We start from the raw sequence: 27,841 nt of genomic DNA on the forward strand, positions 1-27,841 counted from the left end.
GCTCCATGATTCCAGAATGTTCCATGTTCCAGAATGTTTTCCTGTGTTCTTACAGTCTTTGGTGGGATTATTCTGACTACAGGAAGTGAGTGAAAAAAATGAAAACAGAAAAGTGAGAAAAGAGGAACACCTCTCAGCGGGGTGTGTGTGTGTGTGTGTGTGTGTGTGGTGGGGGGGGGGGGGGGGGGACAATTCCAGAAAGAGTACTGGAAAAAAGGTTACGTGAAGAGGACTGACCGAAACATTTTTCCATGTAAACTCCTCCTCTCGGTCTCGTTCCCTGGTACAATAAACAGGGCATTTGTGTTTGCAAGAGGAAGATTACAGAAAGCCTGCGCTAGTTTGGCTCCCACAAGAAACAACAAAATCGCAATAACTGAATCCAAGAAGAAGCAGGAGAAAAAGGAGTCATAGTTATCAAGCTTTAGCGCATGTATTTGTGTGCTTCAACCTTTCTGATTATGAGTATTCTATTGAGTGATGTCAGCCAGCTGCAAAGCTGTAATGTAAGCCTACTCCAATACAAACTTTTATTTGGCGTATTTCTGATTATAGTTCACAACATGTGTCTAAAGCAAACACAACCCATCAACCATAAAATGTTCTTCATTACCTACTTTTGCCTGTCTATAAAGCCACCTTTGGGGCATTACCATTGTTACCACAATCCAGATTTTTCCAAATAACGCCTTGTTAGCCATAAAACTTCACAAACCCTACATATGCATGTGAGCAATGTCAGGTCCACTGCGAAGACAAAGCACTTTCACAAACTTCAAATTTTCCTAAGATGGTGCCCTACCACCACGTCACCTTTAACCCTCACACCAGTTTCCCCTTTTTTTGTCCTCTGTACCCCAAAAAAGAGCCAGATCACTCAGATAATGGCAGGTCAGAACAAAGCTAAAATCAGCAGCAGCAGCAGTAGCAGAGATGCATAGGCCAGCTATGGCCTCGGGCTGAGCTTTGCATGGTGGATACAGAGATCTGTTCTTACACGAAGCCTTGTGTCAGATGTCATTCTATTGCCAATATGAAGGGTGCGTGCACAGAACTTTAGCAGCACAAACACAGCTAATACTATTTATTTTGGGGACTGGCTTCCTTTACTGGAAGCTGGTTTTGAGAATGGGAGGATTGAGCACAATCCTCCCAGGAGCACAGAACCCTTGATGTCGTGCTTTTATGTGAGAACAGACCTCATGACTCTAACTGCACCTCAAAGCTAAGCCACTGCCTCAGGGGTTCTCTGAGGCTCACCCCCGATGTCCCCACCAGGAAATCGGGGTGGGGGCTCATTGTTTTTTGGCAGGGGTGTAGGAGGTTTTGTGTGCCGTGCGGGTGTAACCAGAACTGTGGGACCTCATGACGACCTCGCCTTTCCCGTCGCGCTGGGCGGAGAGGGTCGGCCGGGAGCCGCTGAGCAGGATCCTCTGCTGGACTGGGATCTGCTCCAGAACCTTCCGCTGCAGCAGCCGGGTCTCGTCTGAGATCTGGGGCGGTCCAGACTCTCTGTCCAGAGCTGGACCCTGGGGGGCTGGCTTCTGGTCCTGCCCACTCCCCTCGGACGGGGTTGGGCGGGGCTCATTCACCTCCGTCTCCTCACGGCTGGCGTCTTCAGACTCTCCCTTGTTAGAGGACAGCCCTGGGAACTGCGTTATAAATCAATATTTAAAAGATCTGTGATAATGTCATACGCGGTGAGGAAAGTGCCACTACACAATTGTACGAGATAAATGTCATACATCTGTTAATGCTGAGGGTCAACAGTTTATACTTGTAAGTTCAAGTGCAGCATAGAGATATTGATTATTTTTTGTTATTAGAGACACACAAGACAACATGAGCTACAGGTGTGAACATCACAAATGCCTGTCAATTTGTGATGTGCAATTTTCGTGCACTTAGCGTACTGACACAACCTGCAAGAGTTAAAAACTGCCTGAATCTTAAGTATTTGGTTCAATATGTTCCTTTGCTTTGTTTCCAAAGTTGATGTGGCACATAAAATTATTCTAGTCATCAATAACCTCTCCAGATGTTGCTGGCTTCACACTGACACTGGCAGCATCTGACCAGCTAGAATGCTGAGAAGGGCTTCTTTCCAGAACAGTGATACTAGTCAGAGATAAGGGAGTTTTATTAAAGTTCTGACCTCCAAGCAGGAAGTTGAATTCCACTGTGCAGCTTGGAAACGGAGCTCCTGAAATAAAGCTGTGAAAATCTGCTGAGGGAATTGTGCCACCATCCCTCCCACACCTGAGGACTGTACTTCCAACCCTCCCACACCTGAGGACTGTACTTCCAACCCTTCCATACCTGAGGACTGTACTTCCAACCCTTCCACACCTGAGAGAGGTCAGACCACTCCCCTACAAGCCCATTCCAGGTGACGTTGTGAGACAGCCCCCGGAGGTGAGCAAAAACCAGACAGGGAGATGCTGTGTGAATCATTTGAATTCCAAAGAGGAGGATATTGGGGGGGGGGGGGTTATTGAATCTCTTTAGGGGGATGGGGTGGAGCAATGCCGGGGACTCATCTGTGGCTCTTTGTCAAGTCTGCAGATGCCCCACAGGCCTAGCACATCAGACAGCAGCCATTCCACAGCGGGGTACTGGCTTTATAAACCTGACCAACTTGGCAGGGTCCCCTCTGCCTCCCGACGCCCTCCTGTATTTATGAAGTTCAAAGGGATCTTGTTGTTTGAGCCATAGAACGGGTGGGAGCCAGCCAGAGGCAGCGTTAAAGACCTGCCTTTTAAAACAAGAATATTTCCAAATGTAAGTCCACTCCAAGTGCCACTCAGAAAAAAGTATATAAGATTTGTTTTCCATCTGACATCTGTACCTGTGCCATTTTAACAGGGAGACGTGAGATGTCGCACGTTACTCGGTGAGGCATGCTTTGCTAACGGATAGCCTTTGTCAAACTAACTGCACTCAATATGAGCTACAGACAGTTTTTATGGCTTAAGAGCTACACCGTGCTACAATGTGCCACGTCCTGATGCTGTTGTGGCTATCATTGTATCCTTTTTAAAACAGGCAATCTACAGTGAAATAAAGCTGTTTCGCTTCAGGCTTTTGCAAGTGAAGGGCATGCCAGGATACTGTAATGCAGTGGTCAGGGAACTGCACATCCAGCTACAAGGTTGCAGGTCTGGATCTCAAGAAACACAGCTAGTGTGCTTTTGATCTAGGCACTTAACATGAATTGCCCCTGACCTCCATAAAAAGAGTGACTGAGAAGAATGTGCAACATAACCGTACTCCGCCTCACTTGTAAGTGGCTTCAGATAAAAGCCTCTGCCAGATGAATAAATGCAAACATAAATGTAATGTAGGCCATCAAAGTCGCTCTGAGCACAGGCATCTAAGTAAAAGATCTGCAGATACAATTCCAGCCCCCGAACCAGCGTTTGCTGCGTGGACGTCAGTTTCCGCGCTTCAAGCGCATATTCCTCCAGGTGCGTGCGAGGAAAAGTCGATTTTGCAACCAGAGGGTGGGGAACACAAACAGGTCTTAACAATCCCCTTTTCCACATCGCCGCTTCTCCTCTGCCTCCATCTTAGAGGCACAAACTGAGAATCCACCCTCTAATCCCTGCGCTCTCCCACTTCACTCCTAACGATGCGCTCTGATTGCTGCAGTTCAGAGAGACAAACACGTCCGAGCCTGAACGTTCAATTCGGTGCGTGCGAGGAGCTTCAGTGCTGACGCAGTTTTTTAAAACCACAGTGGCGCCTCAGGTAGTGTGAAATCAAGTCTGAATGGGCACATCTACTGCAGTCAAACCCACAGTCCAACAGAGGGAGGCTTATGTTTCTTACACCTGCACATCATTGCTAAGGCCCACTGGTTCTGACGTCCTGAGTCTTATTATTGTTTCACACTTTAGAGTAACTGGACATTTACCTATGTGGTCGCATTGTATTTAAAAAAGTAGACATGCAACCTTGATTGTGAAAGCAATTGCTGTGAGGCTGCTTTCCAGGACCACAGGGTGGTTTAACTTAAGCACTGACATAAAAGGGTTAGGGTTGATTTGTGGTTAGATTTAGAGTTGGGGTAAGGTTAACGGTTTTGACCTGAAGCGAGGGACAGAAGTAATGTTTGGTGTAGTGTCACATTTTAGGGAGGCAAGAGTTATTCAGTTATTCAGAATTCTTTCGTGCAATTATTTAAATCCCCAAACACTTGTTCCGCAGTAATTACTGTCTAACAAGATGGTCAGAAAAGAGTTATTACACATTAGTTACTCTGTTGTAACAATGTCTCTACTTTGTTTGAGTGTATGTTCACTTGATATGAAGTGCTACGTCTGTTCGTTGAAACAAAATAGAAGTAGATACCCGAGTTGATAGGCATTCCTTTCACAAAGTAAATTATTCTCTCTGTAAGTGTTAATATTCAGCACAGCCTTTTAAAATTCATGATGCTATCTACCTCTACATCCCTGCTGGCTTCCTTGAACACTGATGTAAGTCTGTGCGTGGGGGGGGGGGGGACCATCTCAGAGAAACCTGTGATTCCTTACTTCCAGATGCATGTGCAAGCCTGGCCGGACCTGTGAGTAATAATATCAGACAGCGTCTTCCTGGAAAAGTCAGTGGGAGTTTGTCCTCTTAGGGCGACTCTTCCAGAAAGCCGGCCTGCTGTGCGTTCAAGGAACTAAGGGAAGATGTAGTGGGCTCCAGCACTGGGCTGATGGCTGGCTGCCTTGCTCACTGCAGTGAGGAAGGTGGAATGTCCCCCCAGTTTAATTTAATCAAACCCCCGGCTTGGAAGAACGTGCTGCAATGTATTCACCCGTTCATTCTTTACCGAAGAGCCTGACCCACTCCCCTCAGAGATGTACTCTGTGACTCTGTCTGACTCTGTGTCTCTGTCTGACTCGCCTCACCTCTCTGACTTGCCTCCATCTTTATCTGTGGTGCCTGGTGACATCCACATAAAGTAGGCCGAGACCTTACCCTTCTCCAATAACCACTGCACCATTAACCAGTTACACACTGGTTTATTTCATTTGAATGAGGATTTCCACTTCATTATATTTATTCATTTTTAATGTGATGTGATGTGTTTTTAATGTTTGATGTGTCCAAGTAGGTAGCATAATGCTAGTGTAATGATTTACAAAGCCATCAGGTGCTGATGGGAGCTTTGGATCTAAGGAGTAAGGCTCAGGCCAATCACAGAAAGCAGTCATAAGCACATGCAGGACAGCTCTTAGTTTAAGGTTCTCTGTCTCTCCTCTTTGCCCTGTCATCTTTAACACATTAAAAACACATGCAACCAAAATGACATGCCAACACCATATTTCATCTGCAGTGTCAGCAGTTTAACCTTTACTATGGAGAGAAGCTGACTGCACACGTTCAGTGTAGCAGCACTTCCCTGACTGTGAAGTCTACTGCTGGCATTGATGAAGAGACAGAGGAAATGACCACATATGCTCAAGGCAGACCTCAACATTATCCAGCAGTATGAATTTCCAACATATATAGTCTTCCAGTTCCGGGAGGTAAAGCACGGCACAAATCAGCAGCTTTGTATTGCCACTTAAGAACCGGTTCCTACTGGGTGCATTTGGTAGTAAATATAAACAACTTAAGAAACCAAGAATAGCGCGCTTGAGCCATGAATGCCAATGAAGGTTACTAAGGCAGAAATTGTGTTATTTGTATACTGAATAAATGCTAAATGTTAGAGACATTGTGGAATATAGTACTGTTTGTGAACTGTTTATGCTACATGCCTTTCAGAAGCACAATAAGTTACCTCAATCTTCAATTGATTTCTCCATCTCTTTATGACTATCGACCACTGCCTTGTCACTACTTTTGGTTGGTCGGATGGATAAAAGACTCCGCCCACCCATCTTAGCAGGGAGAAATCATCACATGTTTACTTCGAGGATTCAGCTGTCCGATACACCCGCGTCACTCTCATTTCCTCTTCCTTATCAAATATATGGAGCTCTAATCTCATTAGCTCCAGAACAACTGAATTAGTCTAAAGTTCACTGTGTAAGAGGCTGACCTCCACATTTGAAATAAACCAGCCCGCAACAGGAAGGCACAAGTGAGAAGGACAAACCCCAGGTAAACAACTGCCACCTTCATTACATGACATTATTTTGCTCCTTAGCAGAGGCCACTGTCCAGACCAATTTAGGCATACTCTTCCTTATGTATAGCACTCTATCCATCTCTACAGCTGCACACTCCACTGAAGAAATACTGCTTGTGAACTCTCTCAAAGGTGCAACAGCAGTGCCCCAGCAAGGATTTAAACACGCAATCCTCTAGACAGAAACTCTGCCCCATAACCTTCAATCTCTACTGCTGAATGAACACAGTGTTCCCTGGACACAGCTTGGCTGGGCCCTCTCAACACCAGCGTCAACACCGGGGCCTCAAACCAAGCCTGACATATCGCAGACACCAGTTGAGCTCAGCAGCGGGAGACGGGATCGATGCTTACTTTAAGCTCCAGTGCTGATGACACACGAGCAAACATGGACGGCAGAGAATGCAAACACTTCAGCAGCCTGTTCCGCTGAGGGGTAATCACAACAGACAGTGACACGCTATTCTGTACAAACTTAAACTGGCAGGGAATGACAGCACAAACGAGAACAGTGTATTTCGGCTGCTGTATGTAGCAGCGCAGAAAGCCACTGTCTGAACGTTGTGCCTGACAGTGATGTACATGATGTGCCACATGACTCTGCCTCACTTGTAAGTCGCTTTGGATAAAACCGTCAGTCAAATGAATAAATTTAAATGTAAATTTTCTGCCAGGAAAACATGATTTTTCAAAAGGGCCCTGATTTAAATGGACTTCTTCCGTCTTCAGCATTTTGCATGCTCCTTGATTAAGAACACAAAATTGCACCATCACGGTGCCTCATAGAACTAAAAATCAGCACCCATTTTCAAACCTGCTCTGATCCCACATCTGCAAAGGAAACAGCCTCACACCGAGATCATCCATGAACAGAATTAGAATCACGACCCTTCAGACTCCAATTACAATCAAAATTGTGGTAAAAATTTAGAAGACTGAGGTTTTAACAATAAAGGCAGCAGATTTGGGATTACTCACAATGACATCCATGTGGGGTAAAAAGAACAAAGTGCATTTTTTTCGGGTGTAGACATCGTTGTGTATTTGACTAGATGTTATGTGGGTCAGTGAGCGAGCAAGTTTCCCGCTGCTCACAGCTACACCCTACGGCCAGCATCGTTACCAGTTGAGCTAAAGACAATTTGCCCATAGCTCTATCGGACACAACACCAGCTAATCAATTCTCATGGAGTGACGTTACTGCTGAAACTGCTCTGCTACCTGCTACTCTACTGGCTTTATGCAGGACTCTCACAAGCTGCTAATGTCAGCTCTGCCACAAATGTGTACATACATTTTATGTACACATATATGTAATGTACATATTGCATCGAATGCATAGTAATGTAGCTTTTCCTCAACCCCCAAATCCCCTCTTACAACAACATACACCCCTCTTGCCCTCTGTTACGACCCCCTGCTTCCCCTGTAGTTCCTGTGATGGCCGCGCAGAGGTTGCAGGCCGCAGTGGGAACTGTTGATTGCTTATTAGTCACACCTGGTGTCGGGGTGAGCTATATGACCGTGATCGCGCGTCTCTCTGGGGCTCGTCGCATTGCGCATGCCCTCTCCTCACACACGCACCTGTCTACTCCTCCTACAGACACGCACCCATTCATTCCCCTAGACATATTCTTTTCTTACTTTCTCTTTTAGTAACTTTAATAAATTTACTCTTTGCTTGAAAGTCAGTTCTGTTGTCCGCCTTCCTTTTTTTTTGCTGCGGTCCGACGCGCCGGCCGTAACACCCTCCTATAAAGAATTTATAACGGCTAGCAGGGGGGCTGGAATGGGAACACTAAAACAGGACCGAGTGGACCTTTATTTAAACAAATGACCAAAGAAATACCTTAACTTAAAAAAAAAAAAAAAAAAAAACTTCACACCTCCAATCCCACCTTCCAACTCCGTCAGCAACCCAGAGGAGCTTAAGCTAGCCCCCTATAGACTCTGTCTCCCAAAGTGCATTGTTGGGAAGACAGGAGAGAGGCCTACTTCCTCCCCTCCAAATGTGGCCTTTGTCTTCCTGCCTCCCTGTGTATCTCTAGGTCTGATTACCCCACGTTCCTGTTGCTTCCTCCAACCCCCCCGTTAAAAAAAACCACAGGACTGCGGGAATGGAAATTCAGCCACTGAAGTCCAGTTGTTTTGTCAGGCTTCTTTCCCTTCTGGTAAAAATACCCAAGTGGCTCGAGTTGAACAATGTGTGTTTTTTATTATGTGTTTTTCTTACTGATTCTCTGGCTCACACCCACACATAAACACATACACACACACACACACACACTCACGCACGCACACACACACACACACACACACACACACACACACACACACACACACACACTTTTTATAAGAGTGCGTCACAGAACCATCAGCAGGTACACACGCAGAACAAAGAGTCAAAAGCTCAGGAATCCCAGGACAGTGCCACTTTAGCTAAATTACATCAGAGTAGAGCAGGGAAGCATCACACACAACCTAACACAGGCAACCTCCATTTCCCAGAAATGTTCTTTAAAAAGATCAGGATTTACGACATTTATAAACATGGCTCCACTCATGTTTTATGACACAAAAACCCAGATTTAGACACAGAGATGCTGAGGAGTACAAATGAAAGGAAGAAAACAAAACAAACTAGGCAAAATAAAAAAACAACTTCTTAAAAGCTGCAACAAAGTTTTTTTTACCCATCATAGGACATTGTTTAATGTTATTGTGCTGTGTTTGCCTTCTTTTAGCTCACTGTTTTCAATGAAGTGGTTTTCTGATGAAGATTTATCCATTCTGTTCTTTCAGTACATGCAGTGTCTCGCTCACCATCCAGCTAAACAAACATCTGCCCCCAGGGCATGATTTACATGCTGCTGTGCTCTCTGTCCTGTCTTTCTCCAACTGTCAAGCAGCGCCTGTCACAACACTAAACAGCTATCCTGCACTTTATGTTTACACACACCTACGCGTCATTTAAGCTCATTTAAGCTTTAAGCTTCAGTGTGGTTTCAGCGTGTGATGAATCGGTCCTTGAATTAATTTTTTTTAATGATTTTTTTTTTTTTTTTTGCTGGTACATACAAGGTTCATGAAATACCGGTACAGTACATCTAGATCTTTACAAAAAAAGCTTGGAAACAGAAAGTTTCGTAAATGTTGGCTTTCTGCCCGGCCCATTCATACTCTCAGTGAAGACAATGTGACAACTTTTAACTCAGCTAATCTCATTATACGTGCAAGAAATCAGCAGGGAATTATGTGGCTTTGAACATTCATTTTTTTCAATTCCTGTAACTTCCAGCCATTTTTCTCAGCTATAAAAAAAAGTGTAGAGTGAAGGCGAGAAGCACAGGCATTACTGAAAATAAAGCGTGCTGGTGAGGTCTGCTGTGATCCGCGGGTCTCATCTGGCTGCTCGGAAATCTTTCCATGCTTGCGTTAAATGGCTCGTCGCTTTGGAGATTTCAGTAGGTGAATTCACAGAGCACCAGCGACAACACAGCGCAGTCACGGCCAATAAAGTTCTGCTTGTAAAAACAGCAAGCAGGGGCGTTTTCAAAGCCCGGCCTGTTCAGCGCTATCTTGGGAAAGACATATCCCCAGAGGATGCACAGAAGACACCGTGGCCTGCACAGTGCGAGTTACTCTGAACCAAATGTTCCCTTAGACACCACTGTGAGAGCTGCGGACCATAACGGGAGCAAACCACTACTTTTATCTGTGGCCCCGTAGCGCTAACGAGCGCACACGCCCCACAACTCACGTTGCAGCTCCATTTTAACCGCAGAGACAGGGGGGAAAGGCACCTTGCAAGAGGACAGCTATGAGGTTCAAACCCGCAACTCTCAGGCGGGGAGTCCACCGCTCAGCTTTGCCTGGCGCTCTAAGCACAACACCACGTGCTTGCTCGGGTGAGGAGTGATCCCTGCTCTGTGCCGGACCGGCCTCTTATCCGGCGGTACACGGCGCCTACTGAAACACCACATGTGGCAAGCAGCTCTGGTCTGGGCGCGTGCTAACTCAGCCAATGGTGGGGGCCGGTGGGGGAGGGCGTGTGCTTACTCAGCTGATAACGCTGGGGCAGACAGGGGGTGGTATCAGGGGGAGGGCGCGTTTTTTAATTCAGTTAATGATGGGGAGCGGTGCGTGTTGGTGTGTGCTAACTAAGCTAACGCACTGTGGCGCGTGGGGGTGGTGTGGGGTGAGCACCAGGGTGCGGCGGCACGTGGGGTTTGGGGGGGGCGGGGGGGGGGTTACACGTGTACAGCGTGCCAGACAGATCAATGCAGAGCAGCAAACAGCAGGATGAGGAGAGGCGTCGGAGTGACTCACCAGCCCATAATGAGCGACGGTCTCCACCAGCCGCGTTCGGGCGCTGTCCAGGGTCTCCAGCAGGGCGCTGGTGCTGTCGCGAGCCAGGCCCAGCGTGGCCCCGGGGGCATTCTTCGCCCCAGACACCACCGACATGTAGGTGCTCTGCAGCTGTTGTCCCAGACTGCTGACCAGCCCCCGCACACCACCGCTCTGCAAGGCAAAGACAGCAGGGACACCTCACACCAGGTACACCGCACACAGACACACGGTCAGGCCAGCAGGTACACCTCACACCAGGTACACCGCACACAGACACACGGTCAGGCCGGCAGGTACACCTCACATCAGGTACACCACACACAGACACACGGTCAGACCGGCAGGTACACCTCACACCAGGTACATCACACACAGACACGCGGTCAGACCGGCAGGTACACCTCATACCAGGTACACCACACACAGACACACGGTCAGACCGGCAGGTACACCTCATACCAGGTACATCACACACAGACACGCGGTCAGACCGGCAGGTACACCTCATACCAGGTACACCGCACACAGACACACGGTCAGACCGGCAGGTACACCTCATACCAGGTACACCACACACAGACACACGGTCAGACCGGCAGGTACACCTCACATCAGCTACACCACACACAGACACACGGTCAGACCGGCAGGTACACCTCATACCAGGTACACCACACACAGACACACGGTCAGACCGGCAGGTACACCTCACACTAGGTGTACCGCACACAGACACACGGTCAGGCCGGCAGGTACACCTCACATCAGGTACACCGCACACAGACACACGGTCAGACCGGCAGGTACACCTCATACCAGGTACACCACACACAGACACACGGTCAGACCGGCAGGTACACCTCATACCAGGTACACCACACACAGACACACGGTCAGACCGGCAGGTACACCTCACACTAGGTGTACCGCACACAGACACACGGTCAGACCGGCAGGTACACCTCACACCAGGTGTACCGCACACAGACACATGATCTCACAATATTCACACAGTAACACCGTTCACTGAGTCACAGATGAGCACGTTATCAGATTTTTCCCTACGTCATACTCTTCATAGTGACACACAGAACTGTGGTCGCGTCCTGCATCCAGTCACGTCTTCCACAGAGTTGCTGCCTCATAACTCATTCTTAACATCCAGCAGGCACGCCCCCCACCCCCGCTGGTCACTTCTACATAGAGGCCTTGGATTACTGCCAGGACTGACTGAGAATCAGGACGAGTTGCATAACGGCCCCTTAAAGTGCCTTTGTTTATATATATCGGAATGCACATTACATTCCACAGCGGGGGGGTCGAAAAGGGATGTCTGCAGAACGTGTGCAAGTTCAATTACATTCCCTTCTGATCACACCTCCAACGAGCAGACCTGCAAACCCGCAGTAACGTTACAAACTCCTTCGACTGCATCTTGAGCAACATACACAGGCTCCTGACCACTGCGGCTAGGGAAGTCAAAGCACGCTTAAAGCATGAATTGGGTTGAGGGAATGAGTCGATGAAAAGGCAGGCAAAGCTTGGAACAAGGACCATCTATCTCATGACTGCACATACCAAGAACCTGCGCCAGACTGTTTAATTGCTGTAACCTTCAGCACAATATGGTACATTAGTAACCAGCTACAGCTTCGGAGCAAGTCAGTGCAAGAGCAGAGCTCGTAATTGATCTCTATTCAGAATCCTGCTAAGTCCCCCTCCTTCACTCCACAGGCCTGTGTGACTCACAGACAATCGGATATAGCTAACAGTATTAATTCTCTGAGCAAACGGACAATAAAAACTCAGCATTTGCTCATGACAAGCAGTTTAGAACTGTGAGGCTGTATTAGCCTGGATTGACAGAAATGGCTTCTTTGCAGAGATGGACCATAGCAAGTGACCATAGCACAGCTTCCACGTAAAGTGGTCACATTGGCAAGAGTGCCCCTCAAAAAATCACAGGGGGTAGCACTCTCCAACCCTGCCTCTATGGGCAGAAACATGCCCCTGTTAGAGCAAATACCAACCAGCGTGCTCAGATCAGTAAAATGTGTCTGTCTCTATGCAGGTCTAGCTGAATTCAGGTCAGTGGAAATGTGGTAGCTCAACTCAAGTTAATGGAAATGTGGCTAGCTGAACTCAGATCAGTGGCAGTTTGGCTGACTGAACTGAGGTCAGTGGAAATGTGGCTAGCTTAACTCAAGCTAGTGGAAATGTGGCTAGCTGAACTCAGATCAGTGGCAGTTTGGCTGACTGAAATGAGGTCAGTGGAAATGCAGGTAGCTGAACTGAGGTCAGTGGAAATGTGGCTAGCTGAACCCAGGACAACAGAAATGTGGCTAGCTGAACTCAGGTCAGTAACGTGACAAGCTGAACTCAGATCAGTTAACAGGATACAGCCTCACCTTCAGCAGCTCTCCCTCCTTCTTCTTGCGACTCTCCTTGTCTGACACCTCTTCCACCTGCCCAAAGAGCCCCAGAACCGAGCTCTGCAGACCCAGGGCCACACCACCCACCATCTTCAGGTTCCTCACTGCGACACCGGTCTGCAGGTCCAGAGCCACCCGGACAGGACACAAGTAATTAAACACACAGTCAGATCTGTATTCAGCCTTGGGGTTCAGCCAGGAACATGGCGTAACTTTAGGAATTCACCTTTGCACTTGCAGCACAACATACAAGTTCACATACACGCAACCGCCCTCTTTCCATGTCAGTAACAAACAGCATCAACAACTTATATAGTAGCCATAAACTCTAAAGAGTCGGGTGTCATAATTTGGGATTCTGATGACCTGGGAGGTGAAATGACCAACATGCCTATTCCCTGCTTTGGTAATTAATCCCCAAGGCTATCTGACTCCTTTAGGTCAGACACTCCCGCATGCTATCTGTCCTCCATGGGGAACGTCAAGATCAAGACAATGCGTCGTTTTGGGTTATTCTCCAAAGACCAGCCTAAAGGTTACTCATTACATAGGTTGTATAAAATGTGAAACAGTAATTTTATTGGTTTGCTAGAGGGCCACTGGGCCTTGGCAAGCAATGACTCCTGATGTATAATCTATTATTTGGGTGCTTTTGTTTGTGTCAAGTGGGTACACTGTGCTTCTTTGTGATTGCACTCTGAACAGATAACCACTGGGTTCTGGGACTGTTATTAAATTTTACCACAGAGTGATTTTGCCTTATTTTACATACCAAGAGAAATCTTGACCAACTTAACTGATGATAGTTTTGCAGACAATTTAACTTGGCCATAACTTTAATTACACAAGACATACTAAAAGGCTATGGCATTGACTCAGTTAAATTATTACAGTTGAACATCACAACACATGTACGGCACCACAGAAAGACTGACCATTATCCTTCTTGTTTTAAACATATTCCCTGACTGACAGCTTGGAACACTTTAGCAGCGTCTGGTCAATTTAACTGTCAGAAATAATCCTCAATGACCCTGGATGCTGCAATGTATAGCACTGTCTGCAGAAATTATTAAAAACATAAATAAGTCCTCTCACTATGTTCAGTTGAGACAGGGCTACAATCACAAAGGGACACTAAACTCACAGCATCAATGAGCTGGAATCTGAAAGGAGATGGAATTAGAACTTGAAGTCAGAATAGCATGGCCATAGAGCAGCAGTTCATATAAAGAGTGGGTATAAAAGAAACTTCTGTGAAACAGTTCAGAGTTCATTTTGCGGAACATGTTGGGAATCTAGTCTATTGTGGTCCTTTCTTTTGACCCATTAACAAGCTTGTGGGAAGAGCAGCAATCATGTCAGCTACAAAGGAGTCGTTACACAGAGAATTTGTGCCGGTTGAGTTTACTGAGCTACCGGTGTGCAGCCAAGGACGTCCTGAACAAGACTGGCACATGTAATAGTCATCTATCCTTGGCATTGTGAGAGAGAGTGAAAAGAGGGCCGAATGGCAGAATGTCTGAGTGGAATCTGGAGCTTGGCTGTCACAGTAGCCTCTGAAAAGCATGCCTATTCACACTTCTCAGCTGACGTCAAACCATCTGTGCTCCAAGGACACGTGGACACACACAGCATTTTACCTTTTGAAGCATGCTCCAATTCACAGAAACTGACTGTACAGCACTGCCCTGGCCAGGCATACGCACTGAAAGATGTAGGAGTCATAATTTGGGGTTGTGATGACCTTAGAGGTTTCATGTCCAGCATGACTGTTCCCTACTTTTGTAATTAGTCCTGCATACTATCTGACCACTTTTGGTCAGACGGGGGAACATCAAGATATTAAAGATGGAACATCAAGATGAAAACAATACAATATTTTGGTTTATGTTCTAAAGGCCCAACCAAGGTTTCTCATTACATATGGTATACACAGGGTCGCGAGAAGTAACGTGATTGGTTTACTAGAAGGGGCGTCGGGCCCCATGATGTTTGATGATATTTGACGTTTAATCTATCAGTCTTTTTTTCATCAAGTGGGAACACTGTGATGCTGATTGCACTCTGAACAGCCACCTTCTGAGTTCTGTAACCATCTTTTATTTTACCATGGAGTGATTTTGCCTTTTTTTCTTTTGTACTGTTAATTTTCCATTTCTCAGAACTTTATGCTTTCATCTGTGCTTTGTATTTCACCAGCCATCCAGGTGTGAAAAGACTCTTGCTGAATGGAATTCTCTGAATAAAATTCGGCGAGATCACGTCATTGTCCAGAGCATCATTTGTTTCCACCTGAAAAAATCTTAGAGCACCTTTAAATAACTGCAAATCACAGCCACTCTTCCATTTTCACATCCTTCCCCACTGTTTCCACAGTAATGCCAGTAAAATACAAGTGGAGGAAACTGCAGGATGGTACAAAAAATGAACAGTAGTGTTATAACCTGATGGCCATTACACACGGAACTAACTCACTCAGTCTGGTCATTCCTGCCACAGCAACATGGCAATTAAAATATGTATTTGTCTCAGAAATAATACAGGTTAAGGTCCATTCTGTGCATGGACTTTATCATCAACTGGACTGTCCATGGATGGATTCAAACACTAGGACTCATGCAATCATCTGGTTCAGCTTCTCTGAGAAACTTGAGATCCTTCACCATGCTGTCCTGTAAGATTTCACTTAGCTATGGTCAGCCAGACATGCACATAGTCATTACTTGTTCACACGGTCTTCCCAAACACCCCTCACTAACTCTTCAAGGACAACATGGCAAAAGCTGCCCGCTTGTCACTCATAACCCTGCATTCACGGCGGCTGCAGCAGAGGTCTCCATCGCAGAGAACTCCTTTAAAAAAACCAACCCCGCCATCACAACCCTGTCCCTTTATCATTCACCCACATTGTCTATCCCCTGACTAATGTCGTCTCTTAGAAAGCCATGGAACAAATTAGGCATTAACACATTAGACGTGCAACGGGGCATCCTTTTATAATTACAGTGACAGCACAATGACTCTCAAGTAATGATCCGGCTAAGTGAGTTTAAATTCACCATGTAATTTCATGACGAACATAATTTACACTTCAAACAAAGCCAATGCAGCTCACCGACGTTTATGGCCGGACTACAACCGGGCCAAACCGGGATAATACCACAAATGCTTTTGTTTGGTTGTTGCGTTAAAGAGTGGGTTACAATGAATATTCACGACAAAACGTCCTTTTGTAATCGAAGTGTTCTCTACCATTTCCTTATAAAGTGACGTGACGTGACTGGTCGGCGCTGTCGTACTCCCTAGAGCACACTGCTGAAAAGAGACAAAGGGGGGGAGCGGGAAAGAGGAAGTCCTTTGAGTGGGGTCTTCCTGTGGAAACAAGAGCCATAGGACTTCGATTTTAGCTGGCTCAAACCGGAGCCAGAGGCACGCAGCTGGGTTTCTAGCAAGGAGCAGGGCTCGTAACCACAAGGTTGCTGGCTCAATTCCCCACTGGGGCACTGCTGCTGTACCCTTGGGCAAGGTACTTAACCCACAATTGCCTCAGTAAAGTTGGAGGTGTATCAACGGATGATGTGCAAAAACTGTAACCCGTGTAAGTTCCTCTGGATAAGAGTGCCTGGTAAATGACAATACTGTAATGTAATGTAAGGCTGCTGGAAGGAAGCTGAGCTCACCCCACACGCACCTCACTCCACTACACACGACAGACAGCTCATGTTCTTCTCCAGAGTCACCTACATAGTTCACAAATTTTACATGTCATCTGTTTATAGAGCTTACTGAGGGGATGTTGGGTTTAGTACTTTGCCCAAGGGTGCAATAGCAGTGCCTCAACGGACAGCTGAACGTGCAATCACTGGTTTAAGAATCCAGTATGCCACTGTATTTTAAATGAAGTATTCTATTTATAAAGCTAAGGGTTAAGGTTAAGGGTTTGGTTTAGGGCTCAGCAGTACTGAATTTATTTACAAACAGATTCTGTTCTTGCTTTTTGTTTAATTTTAAAAATGATTCCTCACCACCTGGCAGGGTTAAGAGTGTGGTTCGGTGTCTTTTTCCCTCTCTTTTATCCTCACAAAGAGGTGAGCTATCATGGGAGAGGTGCCAAAAGAGCAGGAAATAAAGGAAAAAAAATTAAGGAAATAAAAGCAGAAAGGCCAACAACACCTGGTCATTTTCATTCTCAGGTTAAATGAAAACTGACTCGTAAGGCATTCCCAGACTTCAGGGGCTTTTGTTCATAAGATCATGTGAATAATGCACTGTTGGCAATGTCCTTTGCATAGCCTGAAGATGAGAACAGACAACCTCACTCTGCTGAGAGTTAGCCGTTACCTCACATGCTATCTACCTCATGACTGCCTTTGGCAAGGCAGAGAGGACCGTGGGAAATCAGGGGCTAAATGAATTCTTAGATGAGTCTGCATGCTGATGAAATCACCCTGTGTAATTCCATCATTTCATGACATTACCCACAACCAGCAAATGTATGAAATATTCTCTGTACCACCACTTAATGCTGCTGATTTGTTTGGCCTAATTAGTGACTAAATATGAATGTGTATGTGTCCTACATTAGCTTTGTTGATATAATCAATTATTCATGCAACAAGCTGTAGCTGTGCGTGAAATCTCCTCAGCTTTACTGCCAGCGCCACAGTAGAGGAGGTGGTGCTCAGCATCCTACTGATCCTGGAGCAGCTCTAGCAGAAGCCTGATTCTGTAGGCTGCCATGCCCCCTCAGTACCCACTGATCCTGGAGCAGTCCTAGCAAAAGCCTGATTCTGTAGGCTGCCATGTCCCCTCAGCAGCTCACTGATCCTAGAGCAGCCCTTGCATAAGATAACATTACATATGCAATGTGACTTACACAGGTTACAATTTCACAGATTTATACACCTGGGCATTTACGGGGGCAAGGGTACACCAGCAGTTCCCCAGAAAGGAACTGAACCAGCGACCATTCAGTTCTGAGCTTTGCCCCTTAACATTTTGCTGTTCTGCCACAAAAACTATGCTCCACCTGTACCCAGGACAACCCTTGCAAATAGGTAAGAGGTCTAAGAGATGAAGATTATTCCAAAAAAACATGAGAAATTACTTTCATGCTCATTAAATCAAATGTCAGTGAGATCATTGCGCACTACGAGGTTATTAAAAATACACAGTTAAGTATCTTCCAAGGGATACAGATACATAAGCGATGAAATGGAGTTATGTAATTATGCGCAAGTGATGTGGGCCTTCTATCTAGATTCTCTGTCTTCATGTGAATACTCTCTTTGACTCCAAGGTTATTCGAACTTTAATAAATAAACGATTCAATCAAATTTTAAAATAAATTTCCAAAACAAACACCACAATAAAATTATGTTAAGAATGCTGCTGTTGTGATATTAGTTTCCTGCAGTAGCTTGAGTCATACTGTAGCACACCCAGAGAGGTAACAGACATGGCCTGACAGGGACACAGCTCACCAGCGGAGTCACACCGGGAACGCTCATGACGAGTCTCTGGCCTTGATCCGCGGCGCGTTGGAGCTGAGTGCTGGTCTGATCATATGCACGCCGGCACACCGTGCTCACCAGGACTCCGAGGCGGCGGTACCCAGGGGCGGGGCCTGGAGGCTCCGCCTCTGTCTCCTCTGCCCAAGCTGTGTCCTTCTCTGAAACACAGGGGACAAACATATCACCACTATGGGATGGGATATTACAGGATACTACAAGACATCAGAGGGGGTCCGACACTACCCTGTCTGACAGAGGATAAGACACTGCCCAACATAACATGTATTCTTACACATTGCATTGCATTACATTATTGGCATTTAGCAGACACTCTTGCAGACCAGCTTACATCAATTACAGGTTTTTACAATGTTATCCATTTACACAGCTGGATATTTGTAGGTTAAGTACCTTGCCCAAGGGTACAGCAGCAGTGCCCCAGTTGAGAATCAAACGGTGACCTTTTGGTTACCAGTCCTGCTCCACTATGCTACACTACCACCCCACACTACACACTACCCATGGGTACATCTCGAGCCTTACCAAAGGGCTCAACAGCACCCTAACTGAGAACTGAACCTGACACCCACAATCCGCTCCAAAAAATACATGTTTAAGAAGGACATTAAAAATGACATTTTCCACGTTTTCTTTGTCCTGATAAGAGCAAGTTGTCCATATGTCCACATTACTGTGATAAACAGCAAGTGAAAGGTGTAGTGAAAGTGTAAGGGTGGTAGTGTAGCATAGTGGTTAAGGAGCAGGACTCGTAACCGAAAGGTTGTCGGTTCAATCCCCGCTGGGACACTGCTGCTGTACCCTTGGGCAAGGTACTTAACCCACAACTGCCTCAGTAAATATCCAGCTGTATAAATGGATAACATTGTAAAAACAACTGTAACCTATGTAAGTCGCTTTAGATAAAAGTGTCTGCCAAATGAATAAATGTAATGTAAATGTGTTTCCTCAGGGCTTGTTTCTGACCACTGCACGGCAATACCCTCTACAGCGATGTGTAAACATGTCATTGCTGCTTTAATGCATTCATTTAAATTTTTTCCTCCTGTACAAAAGCATCATTAGTTTTCCTCTCACGCTAAATCCGCACAGCATCTATGGAGCATGCTCTTTGTTGATTGCTTCTGATGAGAGTGCTCTGTTCAGTAAAACATGACTGACTGAGGGACGGGGTAGCGTGTCGGTGGAGATTTATATTTACCAGCCTTGAGAAAACTGCCATTAGTGAAGCTCTGGGGGGGGGGCAAGGAGACCGACGCTTGAGACGAAACATAAGGCACGAGAACGCCATTAGCGGCAACGTGCCATCGCAGGACGGCCACGTGAAGCCCCCCCCCACAATCGCCCGCCCACCCCTGCCAAACCCACCCATAACGACATTGCCCTGTGCACACGTGGCCGCCTGATTGGGCGGGGAGGGGGGGGGCTCTGTGAGATTGGCGCTCAGCTTACAGGCAGAGGGGGCACAGTTGGGGGTGGGGATGGTGGGAGTTGGGGGGGGGGGGGTCCAGGACAACAAAACTGAGCGCAAGCTGGCATTCTCTTGTGCTTAACGGCACAACGCTTGACCACTCCAAGCCTATTTTCAGCTTTGATGCTGCAGAAATGGCAGGCAGGAGACATCTTAGTAACCTTAGATTAACCTTAATCTTAGTCAAAGTAACCTTACAGTCTACGAATAAGCTCCGCTCGGAAGTGACAGCCTTCTTGAACTCAACACGAAAATCGTATTTTTTTTTTTTTGTTTAGTTCCCCCCCCCCCCCCCCCCCAAAATGAACATGTTTCTTGGATACGGCGGTCTGGCACTCACACATCTGCGTCCCTGTGGGAACGACCTCTGCCCCCTAACCTTCCGTTCTGGCACTGCATGTTCTTTTCCCAGCACTCCCTGTGGGTGGGAAGGGGGGGGGGGGGGGTCTGTGCAGCGAGATGCAGCGTTTCACCTCCCGCGCGTGGATAAGGGTGACCCCTACCAGCTGGGGGGGGGCTTCTCCAGCAGGCACCTCACTAGCTGCGGGACACTGCAAGGAGCACATGAGGGGGGGCATGGGGGGGGTTTCCTTTCTTTGCCTTCCTAGTTCTCTTTGTGTGTGTGTGTGTGTGTGTGTGTGTGTGTGTGTGTGTATGAGTCTGTGGGTGTGTGTGTGTGTGCGTGTGTGTACATTTATTTGAGTGCGTGTGTGTGTGTGTGCACACGCTTGTGTGTGTTTGTGTGAGTGTGTGTGTGAGTGTGTGTGTTTGTGTGAGTGTGTGTGTGTGTGTGAGTGTGTGTGTGTGTGTGTATGTGTGTGTGTGTGTGTGTGTGTGTGTGTGTGTGTGTGTGTGCGCGCTTGTGTGAGTGTGTGTGTGTTTGTGCGTGGGGGAGGGGGTTGTGGTTAGTCTTGTTTAACACTGGGGAGAGCGATGGGTACTTCGGGTACTTTTGCCTTGTGTTTTCCTCCGTGCAGCAGTCAGTCACTTGAGCAGATCTGACAAACCGACACTCCTGCGTTCACTCTCAGACAGACCCAGAGGCCACGGTTCCAGTTAATGCCCCTCCCACAGTGACCACAGGCCTTCAAAGAACAACGACGAAGCTTTCCTTATAATACTCTGAGACAAAAAAAAAAACTCATTTGGATCTCTACGAAGACGGACTAACCAGGACAGAGGGACACAGGCAGCGAGGCGTGTGAAATGCTCCTCCACACTGAACTTTCGAAAGGGAACAGGAACACAAAACAAACCGTCCTGTCCCAGCACAAAAGCCACAAAAAAAAAACACACCAGCCTATCAGACACTGCTGTGTAAAACCGCTTTTTATATTAATATATTCAAATGATAACCTTTTGAAAGCTGGAACCACGTGTATCAGCTTACGGTAGGGTTATCTGTTTCCAAGCGTTGCCATGGTTCCCTACAGTACATAGAGAGGAGATGCATCTCATATCTCCTTTAATTGTACTGCTTGTCTTTGATGACAGCAAACCATGAAAACACGAATAGACTCTCTTCCCACTAAGCCACATCCGCAAAACTGAAACAGACATAACCACAGAGATGTAACCAAGTGTTTCTAGTATGCAGTTTTTCTGTTGACTGGAAATACCTCCACTGACGCATTTAATTTAATAGATGGAACTGAGTGATTAATTTTCATCTGAACTAATATTTAATAGTAATGTATTTTAGGAACATACTATTATGTGTTTTAATACATATTAATGAATATATCAATTGCGTGATTCCACCTACATTTTTGTGATAGAGTCATTTCCTGATTTTGTCTGCACAACATTAAATAACTATTTTCTTATCAGGTACAAGCACGTTTGCAGGTAAAAATGTTGCATTTTCCATTCTTCAAATAAAAAATAGAGTGAAGAGATTCCATATTTCCTGTATCTAATGATTAACTGTGTATGCACAGTGTTGATGTCCTTTTCGATTTTCAGTCAGTTTCAAAATCGTACACAACGGTGTTTACTAGTGGAAAATTTTAAGTTTCTCCCCCATGTTCAGATTTTTCAATGCTATACCTAAAGTTCAACGTGAACATATTATAGTACAATGTCTACACCTAGTGGTAGGCTGAGTGCATTGCAGCAGGTCAGAAATGCGCCTTGAGGTTCCCAGACGATTGCTGATTATTGGCCAGACTCGACACTCACATGGCAATAGCACATACTGTGATGAACAAAGGACTCTGTAGCCTGTTCTACAGTTCAGGCAGTCTGAGTCGATTACCGATCTCCTCCTCAGACGCAGGCAGGATGTAGTTGACGAGGTGCTCGGTCAGGGTGAGGGCGGTGTCCGCCCCCTCCTCGGCCAGACGCACGGGTTTGCTGCTCAGCACGTAGTCCACGCTGTCGCTCACTGCGCTCCTGGTCAGCTGGTAGCTGTTGGAGGCCAGGCTGAGGGCCATGTCGGAGGTGCTGGCTATGGTGCCTGTGATGCCCTCCCTGGCAGACTGCACAGTGGAGGTGACTGCTTCAGCAATACCCAAGGCCAGCTGTGAGAAGGACAAAGGGGCTGTGAGTCACTGTGAGGACACTGCGTGTCCTTCATTTAAGACAGATGAAGACTAAATAGGTCTAAATAAGAGGGCGGCAGTGTAGCATCGTGGAGAGGCGCAGGGCTCGCAACCAAAACATTGCTGGTTTAATGCTGGGACACTGCTGCTGTACTCTTGGCCAAGGTGCTTAAGCCAGAATTGCCTTAGCAAATATCCAGTTGTATAAATGGCTAGGCTGTAAAAATTGTAACCTAAGTCGCTCTGGATAAGAGCGTCTGCTAAATGACAATACTGTAATGCAAATAAAGTCAGATAAAGACTAAAACGTACTGAATTATATTTCGTTAATCAACAGACTTTTTATGGCACTCTACACTCTGCCTGTAGGCAAATGTGTAAAAGTAAAATGAGGTGGTTTCTAATATCTCGTTTCCCTAAGATTTAGCTACCTCCAATTGGCTGCCTTGCTGCCTGTCAATCACCGAATAGCTAACAGCTGAACTATAAGGTAAAAACAGGGCCAACAGCACCCCCTACCTTCTCAGGGGGATACTGCAGAGCTGGTATCTTCTCCTCCAGGCGGTCCAGCCCTCTGCAGGCAAGGCTGTTGACAGCTTCAACTACCAACAAAACGCAGAAAACAATTACAGAACATTTCCAAGCCAACCTCAGCTGCATCCACTCAGAAAATACATCCTCGACATGGGAGTGTGGCCGAGCTTGCATTTGACTGAGACACTTTCATTCTGAGGTAAAAAAAAAAAAAAATGCCACTGCTTTGCCATTCCCACTGGAAATGTCTAGTCATGTAGAAGAGAACACAATGATACCTTCAGTGGTGTCCATAATACAACATAACTCCAATGCTCCAAAGATTCCTAATATAATATCTGTTCCAGAAATAGTTCATTATACTGTAGACAGCAAATTCATTACCTTTGGTTCAAATATACTGGGCGATTTAATATTGTGAAACTAGTTGAAAAAGGTCAAATACACAAATAGTTCACATATTGCCAAATTAATCTTAAAGTCACAAAGTCTCCTTGCCACAGTAGAGGCATTTTGCAACACTGGAGCGCAATGCCTTAAGCCAACTGATGTAACCAGGATGAATTTCACAACCTGAAACTTTGAAATCCCAGGGGACATGTAATCCCCCCCTCCCCCAATCTTTTCCCCCAGTCAGCAGTACTGTGTCACAGTTACCACTGGACATCACAGTCCTGATAAGGTCAAACAAAAAGCAACTCTGTCATCAGGGAAAGACAGACATGCAGACACACACACACACACACACACACACACACACACACACACACACACACACACGTGCGTACACATACAAATATACTAACACATACTTACATGCACACAGAAACATACAAGCAAGTGTGTACCTACTCAAACACACATACAAACATAGAAACACACACACACACACACACACACACAATCAGCCACATACACACTCGTACACACACCAACACATGCATACACACTGTCAAAAACACACACAGAAGAGGAGGAAAGGTTATTTCATGTGGGAGAACTTGTTCCTTCAGACGTGCCTGTGATTGGGAGGGCAGTCTAGACAGCCCAGCTGACCCCAGCATGGAGCCAGCGCTGGAGCCTCTTCTCACAACCTGATACCCGCCTGTCCAAACACATCCAACTGAGCCTGTAATCCTTCAGGCAGCGGTGCTCTGAACGGTGCTGCTCAGTTGGTCTTGCTGGGCCTTTACTGAGACCCTGCAAAGGCCCGGTGTTTGCTGGGGGGGGGGGGGGGGGGGGGGGGGGGCCTGAGGCCGGGGGTGTACACAAAGCAAAGCCTGAAAGCTCCGGCTGTCCTTGAATCCAATCCACCACGCAGCATCCGCATCGCCAGCGCTGGAATCAGCTCAAAGCCCTTGAAGAGTTTCCTTCCAGCAAATTCAGACGGCGCATCATGGATTGAATTCAGAATTAGGCAGGACGAAAATGAAAATCTGATTGCTTTCCAAGGGCCATTTGAGAAACTGCGGCGACACTTTTCGAGGGCTTCTGTAGCATCAAATTCTGCTGCTGCTGATCAATACTCTACTCTCACTACCCTACTATTACCCACGGACTTCTACTTTAGGCCAGGGGTGACACAGAACAGAGGAGGGCAGTACCCGGGATATCTCCGCGGGAGAGTCAGACTGACACCAAAACAGAGATGGAGTGCTATTTATAGCTTGTGAAATTCTTGGAATTTTGGAGAATGTGAATGTTTATTTTTACGACTGCAGAGTTTACACAGGCAGATGGTTACTTTCCGCTTGACATTTACTGGATATTTAACCATGTGTTCCCTGAATGTAACTCAAGCTGTTTAATATGTGGATTTATTCTAAATTCATAACTAATGTAAATCATGCAGTGTATTTCTTCAACCTATACTGAACTTTGCAGTTTTTGCGCTGAATTTTTAAAATGAACACAGTCATGTTTTGTTTTCTGAATTTTTACTGAATGTGTAATTAAAATGGACTTTAGTGAAAAGGAAATTGTGTTTCATCAAAAGGTAGAAGTTAAAAAAGTGTGTTGATGTTGATATGTGAAGACGTATCTCTTTTTGCAGGTTTTGCACACCCACACAGCAGGTTTTGGTCTAAGTGTGTGTGTGTGTGTGTGTGTGTGTGTGTGTGTGTGTGTGTGTGTGCATGTGTCTGTGTCTGTGTGTGCATGCATCTGTATGTGTGTGTGTGTGTGTGTGTGTGTGTGTATGTGTCTGTGTGTGTGTGTGTGTGTGTGTGTGTGTGTGTGTATGTGTCTGTGTATGTATGCATCTGTCTGTGTGTGTGTATGCATCTGTATGTGTGTGTGTGTGTGTGTGTACGCGTGTGTGTGTGTGTGTGTATGCACGTGTACGCTGCACTGACTCTGCGGCTCCAGTCTCATGATGGCTGGCTGCACGCTCCACACCGCCAGGCTGCCTGCGGTCCTCGCCCCCCTCTCGTACACCCCACAGACGGAGCACAGGATCGGGTGTGTGTGCTTGGTGTTGGTGTAGGTCCTCTCAATCACCTCACAGGTGGAGCTCACCACCGGCAGGTTCAGGAGTCGCAAAAACACGCTGTCCTGAAAGGTAGAGGACGCAGCTGCCAATCATTGACTGACCCAAACTACAGCCTCACAGACATTTCAGAAATAGTCCTGGGATCACATGAGTTGGTGCTCTTTACTCTCATTAGGAGGAAATCACATTTGGCACAGTACATTTGTGCTGTGTCTATGTCTGTATCAAAAGGGCCATATAACATAAAGGTTACATAACGTCAAGGCACTGAGTCACTATACTGCAATAACATCCGTGTGAAAATGAGCGATTTTGTGATTTATCACGCTTCAGCATTTATAATTTATAAGAACACAAACTGCTTAAACAATTTGAGAGCTGTACCTTTGCACTCCCGTCCTGGACACTAGGGGGCGCTGTTTTCTCTGGTGCCATTGTGCAACATTAACCTAAAAAAAGATCATTTCAAAAGTTGATTTATTGACAGGAACATTGGCCATATGGCATGAATGAATTTGATGAAAGGACATAAAAACATATCAACAGAGATTCTGCTTTGGTGTGGGAAAAATTCTCACTTTTTTCTGATGTAGATGTTCAAACAACTTATATTATTTACTACAGGTGTCAAACACACAGGTTACAAGTAAACATTTTGCAACAGAGAACTAGGTAGGACAGCGTTTCTGACATATCTCCAACCAATACCCCTCCTTACATAACACTGAGCTGAGGCAACACACAACACATAGGACTTAGTCTGATGGATAAAATCCTCACTTTTGATTATTCCCTCTCACTTATCACCAGGTGAGAAACATTTAACAGACAATGGTCTTTTCTCTCAAAGCCTGTGAGCCTCATTCAGGCCTGCATTATCACCAGGTTATACCACTTTGTTTAACAATGTTCCTGCCAGAGCTCTGAACAAACTCCAAACAGTTCTGAAATCTGATGCCGGACTCCTGACCGACTCTCATACTTGTTCCAAAATATCCCAGCAGGTTACCTGTCAAATATAGGACTGAATATAAAGTGCTGAAACTAACGAGCCCTTGTCCTGTCTTCCCTGGGGTGACCCTGGACTGATCCATCCCTTATTTTAAGGCAGGGTAGTATGGCTCCAGTATGGGACAGTATAATATAAAGCTGGGGCTCTGTAGCATTGGGGACAGTGTTCAGCAAGGGCTGTTGTCAGGACCTAGAACTGTCACACTGGGCTGGTGTGAGATTCACAGCCTCTCAGTGTTTTAAACTCTCTTCTATTATCTACCCATGGCCTTATTTAATATCACCTAGTCACCTATTTATTCTCCAAATGGTACCTGTTGCCATTCTTGTTTCTCTGCCCTTTATAGCTATGCTTATCTCTACATTTCCCTCCTCCTAGTTTGTTTTAATCTGCATTTTTTTTTTTTTTTTGCTCCTTGTGCTTTATCCTTTATCCAGATCAGCGCACTGTGGTTGTGAAAGGCCCTTGTACAAAATGTTCTCTCTCCATCACTACTATTGTAACTAGACTAGTACAAGAAGTAGTGGCACTTCAGTAGTAATAATACCTTTCTTTCAGCAACCACAAATTTTATATGAAACACGCATTCGAGCGGCTTTAATTGCAGCACTGGTCTGGGAATACAAAGTCCCCAACTCATGTTTTCAAAGGGACACCATCTCTCTTTCCAAAGTGTAACCTGAAATCGCCTTTCTGGATGGCATCCACCAATTATCACATTAAGCGAGCCCACAGCTAAAATGAAGCTTTTGAAGTATGCAATAAACAAACACAAAGTCCCCACATCTGTGCCATAAATCTTTCTTTAAGATTAAATGGCAAATCCCTACATGTTTCTCAGCAGATTAATGCGGCTGCGGGGTAAACATTGTACAGCACAACAAATAAAGGATCTAGCAGCTAGGGATCCTGTCGCAGTAAAGACTATCAATTAATGCACGAACGGACAAAATATCCGGCTTCAAAATCAATAAAATATGCGCGGTTAGTTTGCAGATTAAGTCAATATGGTGTATTTGGCGGCAGCTAAACACACCATTAATAGGGAACTTACTGTCAACCTCAGCCGGAGTTGGAGACAGGCGCTTTCGATGTTTAAGCAATAGCACGCGTGGAGAGGAAGACAGAAGTGGCAACCTGCAACTTCAAAAATACCAGCCGACTCCGCCCACTAAGTCCCCCGCGTCCCTACACTTTCACAAACGCAGGCACATGGAAAACCGCTAAGAAAAGATCCTTATTAAGACTGTACGCTTTTCTTATGGGATAATCTGTGTCGGATTAGAAAAAAATCTGCTGTAACAGAAGGTGAATAAAGTGACATATTATACCCAATTACAT

General features: G+C 46.0%; 1 protein-coding gene across 1 annotated transcript; it reads right to left on the reverse strand.

Moving 5' to 3' along the window:
- Nucleotides 1-194: 194 nt before the first annotated feature.
- plin1 (perilipin 1) lies at nucleotides 195-27,614 on the reverse strand. Its single transcript, XM_036535485.1, has 9 exons — nucleotides 27,555-27,614; nucleotides 25,873-25,937; nucleotides 25,352-25,550; nucleotides 22,983-23,065; nucleotides 22,178-22,442; nucleotides 18,402-18,589; nucleotides 12,892-13,032; nucleotides 10,463-10,654; nucleotides 195-1,652 (listed from the first exon to the last, which is right to left on the reverse strand). Exons 2-9 carry the CDS (start codon nucleotides 25,921-25,923, stop codon nucleotides 1,296-1,298), a joined length of 1,476 nt encoding a protein of 491 aa, XP_036391378.1. The 5' UTR covers nucleotides 25,924-25,937; nucleotides 27,555-27,614; the 3' UTR covers nucleotides 195-1,295.
- Between the last annotated feature and the right edge of the window lie 227 nt (nucleotides 27,615-27,841).

The sequence above is a fragment of the Megalops cyprinoides genome, chromosome 8, assembly GCF_013368585.1.
Source record: "Megalops cyprinoides isolate fMegCyp1 chromosome 8, fMegCyp1.pri, whole genome shotgun sequence".
Lineage (NCBI taxonomy): Eukaryota > Metazoa > Chordata > Actinopteri > Elopiformes > Megalopidae > Megalops > Megalops cyprinoides.